Below are 15,218 nucleotides of genomic sequence, written 5' to 3' on the forward strand. Positions count from 1 at the left end.
CGGTGGGCTGCTGCTGCCGGGGCCATCAGAGCGGCAGGAGCAGCGCGGGCAGGACCGGACAGGACGCCCTTCTCCTCCCCGGGGGGCTGGGCGGCGGCAGGAGGGCGGCGGGCTCGCTGGCCGGCCGGGCGGGCCCTGGTCACACTGCTGTCGGCCAGGCTCCCGCCTTGCGCTGCGGGTGCCGTGGGCACGCACTGAGGGGCCCTGTGTTCCAGACGCTTCTAGCCACATCGCCTGCACCAGCTCATGCCCTTCGCACGGCAGCAGTGGAGCAGCACCTGGTTCTGTTTTCACTTGAGAGGTGGGTGAGGAGACGGAGACCCGGAGAAGGCGGGTGACTTGCCCCGGGCCACAGAGAGTCGGAGGAGCCCACGCTCCCTGACTACTGAGTCTGCGGTGACCAGATCCCGCAGGTACGGTGACAAGACCAGACCACGCTAGAGTTGTCAGGGGCCCAAACTGACCAAAAAGGTGAATCAAAAGACAGACGGGCGGGACTCAGCGGCTCACATCTGTAGTCCCAGCTACTCTGGAGGCTGTGGCAGGAGGATCGCTTGAGCAAAGGAGTGTGAGGCTGCTGTGAGCTATGATGGCACCACAGCACCTTAGCCTGGGTGACAGAGTGAGACCCTGTCTCAAAAAAAAAAAAAAAAAGTTAAAAATAAGGTCCGTGGGCTCCTGTAGAAGGAGGAATGAATTCTGAAGAGGAGAACCAGAGGAGGAAGGCTCCCCCCAGAATGTGGGTTAGTCTTCAGCAAAGCCCCATCTGTCACCACGCATCGCTCGAGCGAACCCTCGGGAACCACTAGCTCCTCGGACACTTCTGGTCCTGGGTCACCTCCTGGAGACCCTGTCAGGAGCCCCGAAAATAGAAAGGTGGCCAGCTCAAACAAAGGATGACAACTTCCGGAGAGCAAAAGTTTATTTCTTTCGGCTTCATTCAGTGCTTATAAGGAGAAGAGGTTAGTTTCTGAGAGTCCCACAAATCACTCACTACCACCTCAAAAGATTGATTTTATTTTTAAAAATATGTTCTCTTAACAGAATGTACAAGACAAAAGGCAGCAGCCAACCTGCCGCAGAGAGACCTCACACAACGCAGAGGTTGGGCCCCGCCTCCTCCTGCGAGGCGAAGACTGTCTCGGTCCGGTAGACACGGGCAGTCGCAGGGCATGGCACCTGCAGGGGAGAGACCCTGAGCCAGTGTCAGTCTTAGGTTATTACAGCTGTCCAGAGGTTTACAGTTAAGAAACATTTTTTTTTTAGGAATATAAAAATATTTATTGACCGCTGTTCACCAGTATTTACAATAAACAGTATACAGTTGGATACCATTCTGATTACTACAAGGCTGTTCTTCCTGGCTTCTGCAGAACCAGTAACCCAAATACTGAAAAGATTGAGCCTACATGTAAGAAATGAATTGGGGTAAGAAAAAACATGCAGGTCAATAGTTTAGATTACAAAAAGTTTGTTCACTCATTTATGTCAGCAGGTCTGAAACTGCCAACGTTTCTAACCATCTGAATAAGTTTCCATGGGCCAAGCCTCAGCTATTCCATTAATCATGAACTTTTAGTCAATGCAGCACAGGGATTTCAAGTTTTTGTAAAAGAATTGCTCACTAGGGGAATCTTTAATGTTCATTTAACTAAGTCTTTTTTACTGTATTAGAACACACCAGAATTTGTCTAGTTTCCTCATCTGGGTGGGGAGATTTTTGGTAGCGATAAAGATTTCCTTTTAGGAATTTTGCAAACACAATGTTGCATTTATATGAATATACATGTAGATACGGATTCTAATATGGCTGCCTTTAAATTATCCAATTAATTATGAACCAACTATTTAGTTTGAAATGTTACAGCTTCAGGAAAATTTTCAGTTCTTAGGTTGCTCAGAATGATAGCATCACAGACACATGGGCTTACCCATGATTTTTGTTTCGGTGAATGTTTAAAAATAAAGAGAATCATTTACATATGCATTTTACGTATACACACACAAAAACAAATTTAAAAAACCCAGAATGGTCCTTAGGCATGAGTTAAACACAAGTTCTGACTGAAAAATGGCTATGGAAATTTCCCCTAGCATTTAGAAAAGCTGTTCTCTAATGCAGAGGAAATAATATACCATGGTATCATATGTTCTTTTCTGATAAAGGAAGCAACTACCGAAAGCTTTTGTTTGTTCAAAGTAACCAGTGCTATTGATGCACCCCCCAACAATTCTCTCAATACTACTTTCAAAACAAATGTATCAAACTTGATTTATTAGATGTAGTTATTTCTTCACATTAGTAAATCAAAAACCAAGCCCCAGATTGTGTGTGTATATATAAATATATATAAAAAACAATGCACACAATTATTGAGCTTCATCTTCTGGACAAGAATGCCAAGTTAGTCTCTCTTCATAAAAAGCAATTACAACTTGAGGACACTTCATATTTGCTTCTTTTGCCAGCACCAAATCTGCCTCATCTGAATCTTTCCATTTCATAAGAAACATTAATTCCCCACTGCTATCCGTGGCACCAATTATTCTTTCAGGATCAAGACCTCTGGCAAAGCCTCTTGGTTTGTCAGCACCATCTCTTTTTTTCTTTGATTTGCTATTGTCAGATTCACTGTCAGATAAAGATTTTCTTTTTGTACCATCTTTTTGTGTACCAGCTTTTTGAGAATTAAGAAATGCTTCAGGGAGACTCCCCGTGACACGGGCCTAAGCCGCCGCTACTCGGGCGTCTGGACAGCTCGGACCCTCAGGCCAGGCAGGTGCCGCCCCTCAGAGGGTGGGCCAGGGCCAAGGCGCCCACCCGCGCGGCCCCCCACCGTGGGCCGGAGCCGAGTCGCCGCCCCGCCTGCTGGGGGACGGTGGGCCGGAGCTGCGGGAGCCGGGGGACCCCACGCTGGCTGCGTGCAGGAGAGGAGGGAGGAGAAACTTTGCCCTTTATTGTTTTTAGCCGTTAAATGCAAGGAACTCTGTGTTGGAAGGAAAAATGTCCTTCTTCAATTTCCGTAAGATCTTCAAGTTGGGGAGCGAGAAGAAGAGGCAGTACGAACATGTGAAGAGGGACCTGCTCCCCGAGGAGTTTAGGGAGATTATAGGAGAACTGGATGACGGAGCCTTTGGGAAAGTGTACAAGGCCCAGAATAACGAGACCAGCGTTTTAGCTGCTGCAAAGGTGATTGACACCAAATCTGAAGAACTTGAAGACTAATGGTTGAAATTGATATATTAGCATTTTGTGATCACCCAAATATAGTCAAGCTTCTAGATGCCTTCTATTATGAGAATAATCTTTGGATCCTTATTGAATTTTGTGCAGGTGGAGAAGTAGATGCTGTGATGCTTGAACTTGAGAGACCATTAACTGAGTCCCAAATACAAGTAGTTTGCAAACAGACTTTGGAGGCATTGAACTACTTACATGATAATAAAATCATCCATAGAGATCTAAAGTCTGGCAAAATTCTTTTTGCTTTAGATGGAGATATTAAATTGGCAGATTTTGGAGTATCAGCTAAAAACACGAGGACAATTCAAAGAAGAGATTCCTTTATTGACACACCATATTGGATGGCTCCTGAAGTAGTCATGTGTGACACATCTAAGGACAGATCCTATGACTACAAAGCTGATGTTTGGTCCCTGGGTATTACTTTAATAGAAATGGTTGAGATAGAACCACCTCATGATGAATTAAATCCAATGCGAGTGCTGCTAAAAATAGCAAAATCTGAGCCCCCTACTGAGCACAGCCATCAAAATGGTTCTCAAATTTTAAGGACTTTCTAAAGAAATGCTTGGAAAAGAATGTGGATGCTAGGTGGAATACATCTCAGCTACTGCAGCATCCCTTTGTTACTGTTGGTTCCAATAAACCAATCTGAGAATTGATTGCAGAGGCAAAGGCTGAAGTAACAGAAGTTGAAGATGGTAAAGAGGAAGATGATGATGAGGAAGCAGAAAATTCTCTGCCAATACCTTCAGATAAGCATGCCTCCTCTGATCTTAGTATTGCCACCTCTGAAGAAGACAAACTTTCACAAAATGCTTGTATTTTGGAATCTGTCTCAGAAAAGGCAGAACATAATACTTCTGAAGATAAATTCAACAACAAATTTCTTATTGAAAAATCTACCACTGGTGAACCTGAAAAGGCTATGGATAGAATTAATGAACTTGTTAATGATGCTCATTTAGAAGCTATGGCTGAACTCCATAATAGAACAACAGTAATCAAAGAGAATGGGAGAGAGAAGAGACCTGAGTCTGAAAATCTACCTGATACAAAAAACCAAGAAATTGTGAACACTAATTCAGTCAGTGAAGGAAAAGAGAATAATGCAGTGATAACTTTAGAAACAAACATTGAAGATAATCTAAAATCTGAGGAAGAAAGGGATCAGGAAGAGAAACAGACATTTGAAAATAGGCTTATAAAATCTGAAGAAATTAAAGATACTGTTATTCAAACAATAGATTCAGTTACTCAAGAGACTGGAGAAAAAGAGGCAGATATTCAAGCAATTGATAGTGAAGTTGGCCTTAAAAAGGAAGACAGCCAAGAGAAATTAGGAAAAGATGACAAAACTCAAACAGATGTCATCAACGATACAAGTAATGTGGTAGAAATAAACGAGGGAGTAGATGTTCAGAAGGTTGTTGAAAACAGTGCTGAGGATACTCAGAGTAATGATGGGGAAGAAGTGATTGAAGTAGACCAGAAATTAATAAGCAAGCCTGAGGAGGGTCCTGAGGCTGGTGGTACTAAGGAAGTTTCTATTAAAGAAATAGTTGAAACTAATGAGATAGATCAAAAATCTGTAGAAGATAAAAATAAGGAACAATTAATAAACAGTTCAGAGAACATATTGGAGACCTGTGAAGAACTAGGGACAAATGAGTTTGAAGAAATTACTGAATGAAGTAGCACAGAAAAAACAGAGGTTGGAAATGTAGTGATTGATGCTGACCAAAAGGCTTTAGGAGGTGAAACTCAGGATGTTCATAGAGCCACTACTCAGATAGATACAGAGAAAAAAGAAATGCCATATGAAGTGCCAATTAAAACAGAACTTCAGGTTACTGCAGTTTCACAGCCCAGTGAACCTCAGCCTGTTCTAATACCCAGTATTAATATCAACTCTGGAGATGCAGAAAATGAAGGAGAAATCAGTGCTTTGTCAAGAAATGAAACCATGCTGCTTCCAGAATCTGAGAATCAAAAGGAACATGATGCTGATTCAGGCACTGGTTCTACTGCTGATAACAGCAGCATTGACTTGAATTTATCTGTCTCTAGCTTCCTCAGTAAAACTAAAGACAGTGGATCAATATCTTTACAAGAAACAAGAAGACAAAAGAAAACATTGAAGCAACTTAAAGATCAATATTTCATACAAAGACATCAGCTACTTAAGCGCCATGAGAAGGAAACAGAACAAATGGAGTGTTACAATCAATGACTTATTTGAGGAACTGAAAAACAGGCAGACTCAAGAAAGAACAATATTACCCAAGATTCAACACAGTGAAGCTAAGATTCGAATGGCCATGTTTAAGAAAAGTTTGAGAATTAACTCAACAGCTACGCCAGATCAGGACTGCGACAAAATTAAACAGTTTGCTGCACAAGAAGAAAAGAGGCAGAAAAATGAGAGAATGGCTCAGCATCAGAAACATGAAAATCAAATGCGGGATCTTCAGTTGCAGTGTGAAGCCAATGTCTGAGAACTGCATCAGCTGCAGAATGAAAAATGCCACCTGTTGGTTGAGCACGAGACACAGAAACTAAAGGAGTTAGATGAGGAACACAGCCAAAAATTAAAGGAGTGGAGAGAGAAATTGAGACCTAGGAAAAAGACACTGGAAGAAGAGTTTGCCAGGAAACTCCAGGAACAGGAAGTGTTCTTTAAAAGGACTGGGGAGTCTGAATGCCTTAACCCATCAACACAGAGCCGTATTTCTAAATTCTATCCTATTTCTAGCTTGCATTCCACTGGATCATAACATGGGAAACATTCTGTGCTTGAGTTGGCTTTTTAAATATATCATTCTATTCTCTTCATCTTCTGCCACAGTCTATATCAAATAGCTCACGAAGACAATCACCTGCCTCACCTTCTAGGTGTTTTTTTGGTTTTAGTTTTGGGTTTTTTTTTTTTTTTAAAGCAAAGATGAAGGGAAAACAAACTAAGACAGATGCTGGGCCATGCTGGCAAAATAGCATCTTGCAGTAATTCCCTAAGGTGATTTTGTATATTAATCTTAAAAATTGTATTCTTTAGACACTGTTACCTGAAAAATTATTAAGAGAAATAATGTTTAAAGTTATTTAAAAAAACTGTTATGTCACTAAGTGTTAACAAATGTCTTTTTACCTGTCCTAACTTCTCAGTGATGCCTAAATTCTATAGCTGAAGCTCTGCTGTAGAGGATTGAAATGATTTTCTTTTGGTGAATCAGCTCTCATAAAAAAGCTATGAGTTGCTCAAAATGTTCTATTGATTCAGTGAATAAATATATTTTATCTTTAAATAGGAACAAACTCTTTTAAAAGAGAGAAATTATTTCAGTAATTTGTTGAAAGTAACCTATTTAGGCATGAGCTAACAATTGAGGTTGCTAGTTTTATTAAGATAGTGCCTAAAACACTAAATTTTAATCAAGTCTAAGTTAGGATTTTCTTTTTGATCAACAGAGACATAACATCCTTAGCATTAAACATTATTGTGTTAAAAATCTTGCTCCTGTTACCATTTGATGGGAATTTTCATCCTAAAATATATGTTGTACAAAGTTTGGAAGGCAAAAAAAAATAAAATAAAAATAGCTTTTAGATGTGCAAATTGGAAATGTAAAACACCAAACTAAAAGTAAGATAGATTTAGCCATCTCAGTTTATTTTCTAAAATAATACATGAGTTAAATGACTTCCCTCCTTCTTAGTGAATTCTGTACTTTTAAAACTCTATGAGAAGCTTGCAGGCTCTGAGTTATATTTATAAATATATTTTCTGAAATTAATTTTAAAAGGCATTTGTTCAGAATACTTTTTTTAAAGGATTTAAATATTTAGGCAAATGTCAGGAATGACTTTTCATTGTTTTGAAATGAGGAAACTTACATTTTGGTGTTATTTTGTTTCATATTTAAATTATTTACTTTGAATGGGAAAAGCCTGAAACCTTTATCATGTGGTTGCTGATATGTGTAATTATTAATGAAATGTTCATTCTCAGTCCCTTTTGAGGCTTAGAATTTCAACCATGTGGCAGGTCAAATAGTATTACGAACTGGACTTTGGTGTGTGAGACAGCACACTTGTAAATGATGCTTGTTGCCTGCCATTTACAACCTATTCTCTCTTAAGAGTGCTAGGTACTAAATTGTAGAAGTTTGTTTTTAGTTGTATTACTTTTGAGGCTGGTGAAAAATTTAAATGCAACTTTGTGGGAACACTGACTTATACTAAGAAAATGTAAATGTCTGTAGCACTTTCTTGCAGTTAATTTGAAAACTTTAGATGCTGAACCTTATTTTGTCAGTGGTTTGGATGATTTAAAAATGTATGTGTGATTTTAATTTTGTAATTTTTTTTGACAAGCATAATTTACTTGGACAACTTTGTAGGTAGCCTTAACTTCTGGCCAAGTTTGTTTTTTATATAAATATATATACATATATCATGTATGGTTGTAAATTCATACACTTATCACATGTATGTGTTACTATATACTAAACTCTTTTAATGCTTTAGTCTCAAATGCTGGGTTGAAAAATGTTTTTAAAGCCTCTTGAAATATATACCTTTATAAAGTAATATTCAGGATGATGGAAATTATTTATATTGTTATGATAAAAATGACTGTATTTAATGATTTATTTGAAGAGGGAGTGGGAGGAAGGTTCTCATAACCACTTTCTCCTTTGAAATTTTCAGTTTATTAACTTCTTAAAAATGAATACTTTAGGCAGTAGGTATTTTTTCAGTATCATTGAAATGATACCCTGAGTGGTAAAGTTTGTGGCACCTAATTAATTTGGTCTGAATATTTGATGCTTTCCCTTTCAGTTTGACATTCAGAGTATTGACTCAAGGAGAAAGACTCAGAGTGGTATGGTTGATGCTCTGGGCAAAGTTATTAGCGACTCGCATCTCCCGTAAAACTGCCTTTTGGATTCAGTGTGTGTGCTTGAGTTCTCTTTCAAACATGACCATATTCATATGGGCGCAAGACTATACAATGATACCTATATAGAGGTGAAGGATTCATTTTCATACTTAAAGTTATATAAATCTTTTCAAAAAGTGTTTTGTTATAGAATATAGTGTTTGTACCCATACTGGCCCACCTCTTGTTAGGCCCTATATTCAAATAGATAATACTGATCATTCTTTCTTGCATGAAGTGTAGGTAGGGAGTGGATGAGGGGCACAGACTTTGAAATCTAAGAGTACAGTCAAATTTCTTCCTGATTTGGTTGTTTTGTTGCTGTGGCAGAATGTGCCATGAAATGCATAAAAGAACTTCTCCATATGTGCACCCTAATCAGTCCCGTCTCCTCCTTTTCCTGAGTGCTGTGAGCACACCAGAGCTCCACGCTTCTGTAGGTCCAGCTCCTAGAGCTTGGGGCACCAGTCTGCCTTTCCTAGTCCTGCCAACTATAAGGTATGAATTGCTGAATTAGCTGCTATTTTATGTGGAGTCACATTAAGCTTTTTCTTACCCTTCTCTATGGGGAAGCTATAGGGTGGGTAAGGAGGAAGTTTAGAGTGCTTTTACTTTGCTGAAAATGTTAGAACTTTCCTGTTACAGGACACAGCAAATTGTAATTAAACATAAACCAGAACCAGAGCTACCTCTAAGTAGTATTTCCTCAAGCACAAAGCTCTCAGGCCTATGGGACCCACTTTAACAGAGAGCCTCTGATGTCTTGAGCACCAGTGAGTTTCAGAAGTGACTATTTTTTGTACTCTTCTAGTTTCCTCGTATACACACTTTTTCCCATTCCACACTGTGCTTAAATGACAGACTTCTGAGAAGCCAAATTCTGTCAAAGTATTAGCTAGAGATGTTAATTAAAGGCAAACCTAGACTGAAGTGGAAGAAGAGTGTTCCAGTTCTAACAGTCTTTTGAATAAATAAATAAATTCTTTTCTGGGAAATGACTTTTTTTATAGGAAATGGGATGATATTTTAAATGCTTTTCTTAAGTTGAAGGCACAAGAGTTAATGCCTCTATTGTTGCTATTCTGTGGCTGATGTGCTTTTGATAAAGCTTTAAAATTTCTGCTACTAAGCCTAGGATAGAGTGTTTTACCAGTTTTAAATGTTGGCTGCAGCTTTTTGTTGATCCTTCTCTGATTTGCAGTGTAATGAGTTCATAAGCTAAATTTTCAGAAAGAATTTTGTTTCAAATTATGCTTCTTGTCTATCTGAGAGCAACATGTCTTTTCAATCATGAGATTGACACACAAAAAATAAAGTTATTTCTTAATCTAAAAAAAAAAAAAGAAAGAAAGAAATGCTTCAATTAACTCTGGACAATCTAAATTTTCTTCAGGTTCCCAAGTGTTGTCAGCATCTGTAAATCCCTTCCACTTCAGGAAATACTCCACTTTCCCATTTACTACACGTCGATCCAATACTTTTTCCACCACAAATTCTTCAGGCTCTGCCTCTTCAACCTTTTTACTCTTCCCATTCTGTTTCTTTCCCATTTTTTGCAATGCAGTTTTATTGGAGGCCATTTTTTTTTTTTTTTTTTTTGAGACAGTCTCACTCTGTTGCCTGGGCTAGAGTGCCGTGGTGTCAGCCTCGCTCACAGCAACCTCAGACTCCCGGGCTTAAGCGATCCTCCTGCCTCAGCCTCCCGAGTAGCTGGGACTACAGGCATGCACCACCATGCCCGGCTAATTTTTTCTATATATATTTTTAGTTGGCCAGATAATTGCTTTCTATTTTTAGTAGAGACAGGGGCTCGCTCTTGCTCAGGCTGGTCTCGAACTCCTGACCTCGAGCGATCCTCCCGCCTCGGCCTCCCAGAGTGCCGGGATTACAGGCGTGAGCCCCCGCGCCCGGCCTGGAGCCGTTTGTTACTGCAGACTTGAAGAGCTATTATTCACCGCCTCCAAGCGGCTCCGGGTCGCGGTCTACGGCGACTCTCAGAAACATCTTTGCATAGACGAGCTCAGCTGGGTGGGGACGCGCTGGTCCTCATTCTGCAGGCGAGGTGAGTGGCTGGCCGAGGCTCCAGTGACTCGTCAACCCTCCCTGGGAGCAGGCCCGACCGCGTGGTTCCTGGGTTCGTGTCCATCACCGACTTTTCCGCTCAAGCGCTGGCGTCTCAGACAAGGCGAAGCCACCGGGGATGGGGGTAGGGAGACCGGCTGTGAAAGCGTCTCCACCCGGCTGACTTGTGTGTCGGCAGTCTGCAGGGACACACGGTTTGGACAGCCGTGTGACAGCCTTCGCACCAAAGGGGTCCAGCCTTCACTGAGTGTGCGCACGTTCTCATTCACCCCTGAGAAAACCCGTTAAATATGTTCTAAATCCCCATCTACAGACGTGGAAATGGCAGTTTTGCGACTTCAGTAACCTGCCCAAGGTCACACCAGTGGGACGCTGTGGAGTCCCAGTTTAAGCCCGTTGTCTGGTGTGGGGTCTGTGTCCCTCCCACTGCCTCCCTCGAGTCCCCTCTCCTCCTGCCGTGTGTGCCTGCTGTCTGCAGGGCCACATGCTGCTTATCTGGAACCAGGAGAAGAGCTGTTGTCTTCCCAGGGACCTGACAGTGGATGACGTCCCCCAGGACAAGGAAGTCCAGGTAGACAAGGGAGCGACATGGGTGGGAATAGAGGCAGTGGCCCCTGGCCCCTGGCGCTGAGGAGACTGGAGGAGCTGTGTCCACAGGAGGCTGCTGGCCTCCTGCTGCAGGGCTGTCCCGCGCTGCTGCCTTCTGGGCCTGGCGATGGTCTAAACCTGCCACGGCCACTCCAGAGGGAGGCTGAGGTGGGAGGATCGCTTGCACCCAGGAGCTTGAGTCCAGCCTGGGCAATGTAGTGAGACCCCGTCTCTATGTACATCATGATCTTCCTGTCCCTGGTTGCAAACTCCTGGCAGGCGAGTGCTGCTCCTCTTTCTTTCCGAGCTCATTTCCGAACCCGCCTCTGCTCTCTCCAAATGAGAAAGAGGAGAACGCTTCTCCGCACCTACGTGCCCACAATGGAGCACACTTATCGCCCCCCGGGGCCGCCCCTCGGTTGAGGGTGGAGGGAGAAGCTCCCCCGGAGACACAGGGGACTCTGCTCCAGACAGGCTTCCCTGCTCAGGAGACTGTTGACAGTGTTGACGACAGCACTGTTCCTGCCAGCCAGGACACACTTCCTGCCTCCCTCTGCTCGCCATGTATTATGCACCTCCTGTATACCAGGGCCTGTTACAGGCCTTGAAGATACAAAGACAAATTTTAAAATGCTTCTGCCTGAAAGAGCCATGGCTTCTAGTAGATTCCCTGTCGTAGGTCTTAGCTACGGCTGTGTTGCATGGAGTAAAATGCGTTTTTCATAATCTGTGTTTTCTCAGGCCACACCAAAGGAGGCTAAAAATAGGGCTACTCTGACAGCAGCGAAGAACATTTTTCTGGTCCTCATCTCCACCTGCTGTTGTTAGAACTTCAACCCCTGGGCGTCCTCCGGGGGGATCTCCTGTGGACTGTGGATGAACACCTTTCTTTCTTTCTCTTTCTTTCTTTCTTTCTTTCTTTCTTTCTTTCTTTCTTTCTTTCTTTCTTTCTTTCTTTCTTTCTTTCTTTCTTTCTTTCTTTCTTTCTTTCTTTCTTTCTTTCTTTCTTTTCTTTCTTTCTTTCTTGTCACAAAAAGAATTTTAATAGTAGCTAATAAGGACAATTACCTCTTAGTACTCATCAAAAACATGGCTTTCCCGCTCAGATTACAACCAGACAGAATTAACATCTCACTGCGTCAGTTGTTCCTGCATGTTAATTATCAATACAGAGGAAAGTGAAACAGGGTACAATATATAAAAAATAACATATATGTGTACACGTATATACACAAAAACATATACACATATGTATACATAGTTCACATTTCCCAGTCAAGTGTTCAGAAAAACTAAAATAAAACAAATACAAATATAACTTATTTGGTCTTGGAGAGGTATACATTCTACACATACATGCATGCATATATATATATACATATATATATGTATATACCTTCATATATATATGTATATAATGCCTACATGCATGTTAGCACACTGGTATACACACGTAAGCATGTCTACTCGCTTGTCTATCACATGCTACACCAGCTCGATTTTTCAGATGGTCATTCAAGTTTCACCTTTGTTCTGGGCTGTCTCTGATTTGTTTTCTGTCAACTGCCAAGCTGTGTTCTATCAACACTTTACGGAGTGGGCCACGCCAACAGGAAGGCCGGGATCAATATGCAGGCTGCGGTCTGGGTGCTGTCGCCTGCCCAGCAGTGTGGCCTGGCGTGGGCAGGGAGTGCAGGACATGTCCTCCCTCATCCGTAGGAGGGCAGCCCGAACAGCTCGGGCCAGAAGTCCTGCAGGGAATCCAGCACCGGCGTGGCCTTTGCCGTCAGGTCGCGGCTCAGGGGTCCGTCTGGAACCGTGATTGCCTGCATCCCGGCTGCCAGGGCCGCCTGCAGCCCGTTGGGAGCATCTTCAAAGACAAGGCCCTGCTCCACGGGAGGAGGCGGGGACAACGTCTTGGCACAAGCCAGGAATATGTCGGGCTCCAGCTTCCCGCTCTTCACTCCCGGGTCGTCTCCCAAAAAGAGGTGACGAAACAAACCAAAGAATTCCTTGTTCCTGCTTGTCTTCATCTCGAGTGACGCAGACCCGGAGCTGGCGGCGGCGGCAGAGGGTATGTTGTGTTTTCGCAGGTGGCGGACGAGTTTTCAGCCCCTGGCATGAGCGGGGCCGTGGGGACAGCTCCTTTAACGTCGCTTGGCTTTCGTCCCGCGGCTCCTCCTTGGACGCGGGGGGTCAAGACGTCTGTGACGATCTGCGCGGCCTCCGGCGCCTTCTTACCCCTGGCCAGGGACTGCACGTCCCAGGTGTGATTCTTCCCGGACCGGCCAAATGTTTCTCGAAACACCACTGAACACAGCCGTTCCGTACCCAGAAGAAGGCCGTCCGTGTCACAGAGGAGGCAGGTGACGGGGCGCAGCATGGTGCCGCCTTCTCGGTCTAAACACCGTCCTTTAGTCGCCGCCCGGAGCTGGCCTTCGCCGCCCCCGACCCCGGGGTCTTGTTCCGACCTGGGTTCATACAGGCGCAGGGCCCGAGAGGAGGAGGACTCAGGTGCCTGGTGGAGCCTCCACTTGTCGCCAGCCACCAGGGCCAGCACCTGCCAGAAAGGGCCCGGGAGCGCCACGCTGGCCCTTCCTAGATTGGCTGTTTGACCCCAGAAGGCTCTGAGCCCTCCGAGAGTCGCGGGCCACCGGCAGTGCTGCTGAGGCGACATGGTGCAGGCAGCAGAGGCGACAAGAGTAGACGGGAAGGCAACTTCCAAACTGCAGTGGCGCAGAGGAAGTTCTCCAAGGGCGGGTCTGAAAGTCCCACGTGAGTATTTGCTGCGTGTCGGGGACGCGCCGGACCCCACATGCCCCTGTGACGTCTCAGCTCCCGGCAGCGACACAAAGGCTCTCAGGAGCCCCGCGGTGACCCCAAAACGTAACACTCGTGCGGACACACCCCTGTTTAAAATCAGCATTTTTCTGAAGTTTTTTATTGGACTGAGGGCTCCTTTTCTCACTTAAAACCTCTTCTTCCCATAGCACTGGGGCCTGGGGAACAAAACCTAGTGCTGGTGCCCCGGCCCTGGGTGACACGCAGGAGGGTGGCGGGTGGGGGGGGTGCTCTTCACTTCTTCTGCCTCCCAGGGGGTCTGTAACCCTGGAACCCGGGACACCCCGGTCCCCTCTCCCCTGCTGGCTCGGGTGGCACATCCCACATCCAAAGCAGTGGTAGCTGTGGACTGACGTGGGACACCTTTTCTACACGCTGTCAGCTGAGCCAACTGGGTGGGGGGACACACGTTGGGGAAAGAATCACGGTTGGGGAATCAGCAGACAGGGCCGGCACTGCCGACTATCGATCATCGGCGGGATTCTGGGGGATGCTGAAGTCCCCGCAAGCCTCAGTTTCCATCTGTGAAATGGGGACAACACACACTGGACAGGCTGTGCCAGGATGAAATGAGATAACGTGGGAGAAAACCCGAGACTTGTATCAACGTGCTGGAAGGATCCAGAAATTTCTAGCCTAACACACACCCTCAGCACAACACACACACCACACATCACACTCACCACACACTCATACACCACACATCAAACACACAACACAGCACACTCATCACACTCATACACCACACATTGCACACACCACAGACCACACTCATCACACACATTCCACACGCCACACAGCACACTCATCACACACATTCTCACACCACACACCACACTCATCACACACAAACATACACCACACATCACACACCACATACCACACTCATCACACACACCACAGATCACACTCATACACACTCATATACCACACAATATAGATACCACACACCACATGCATCACACACCACACTCATACACATGCATACACCACACATCACACACTCATACACCTCACATTACACACACCACACACCACACTCATCATAGACAAATACACCACACATTACACACAGCACACACCAGTCATCACACACACTTATGCACCACACATCACACACACCACACTTAAGACTCATACACACTCATACACCACAGATTACACACACCACACACTACACTCATCACACACACCACACCTCACACTCATCACACACACTATATACCACACATTACACACACCACACAGCACACTCTTCACACACCCTCATACACAACACATTACACACACTCCACATCACACTCATACACACACACACCCATACACCACACATTACACACACGACACACACACTCATCACACACTCATACACCACACATCACACACCATAGTCATGACACACACTCATACACCACACATCACACACACTGCACGCCACACTCATACACACACCACACGGGCTCTCGCTCATGCACGTGCTCCGAGCCGTCCCTGTGTGTCACTTGCCAGCACACCGTGAGT

At 44.4% G+C, this 15,218-nt stretch overlaps 1 protein-coding gene and 1 pseudogene across 1 annotated transcript; both read right to left on the reverse strand.

Annotated features, from left to right (window-relative positions):
• Positions 1-2,333: 2,333 nt before the first annotated feature.
• On the reverse strand, positions 2,334-9,766 carry LOC123631957 (chromobox protein homolog 3-like). Its single transcript, XM_045542098.1, has 2 exons — positions 9,555-9,766; positions 2,334-2,710 (listed from the first exon to the last, which is right to left on the reverse strand). The coding sequence occupies exons 1-2, from the start codon at positions 9,764-9,766 to the stop codon at positions 2,371-2,373; spliced, it is 552 nt and encodes a 183-aa protein (XP_045398054.1). The 3' UTR covers positions 2,334-2,370.
• Positions 9,767-12,565: 2,799 nt separating this feature from the next.
• Positions 12,566-13,533, reverse strand: LOC123632045 (annotated as a pseudogene).
• Between the last annotated feature and the right edge of the window lie 1,685 nt (positions 13,534-15,218).

This window comes from Lemur catta, chromosome 2 (genome assembly GCF_020740605.2).
Source record: "Lemur catta isolate mLemCat1 chromosome 2, mLemCat1.pri, whole genome shotgun sequence".
Taxonomy (NCBI): domain Eukaryota; kingdom Metazoa; phylum Chordata; class Mammalia; order Primates; family Lemuridae; genus Lemur; species Lemur catta.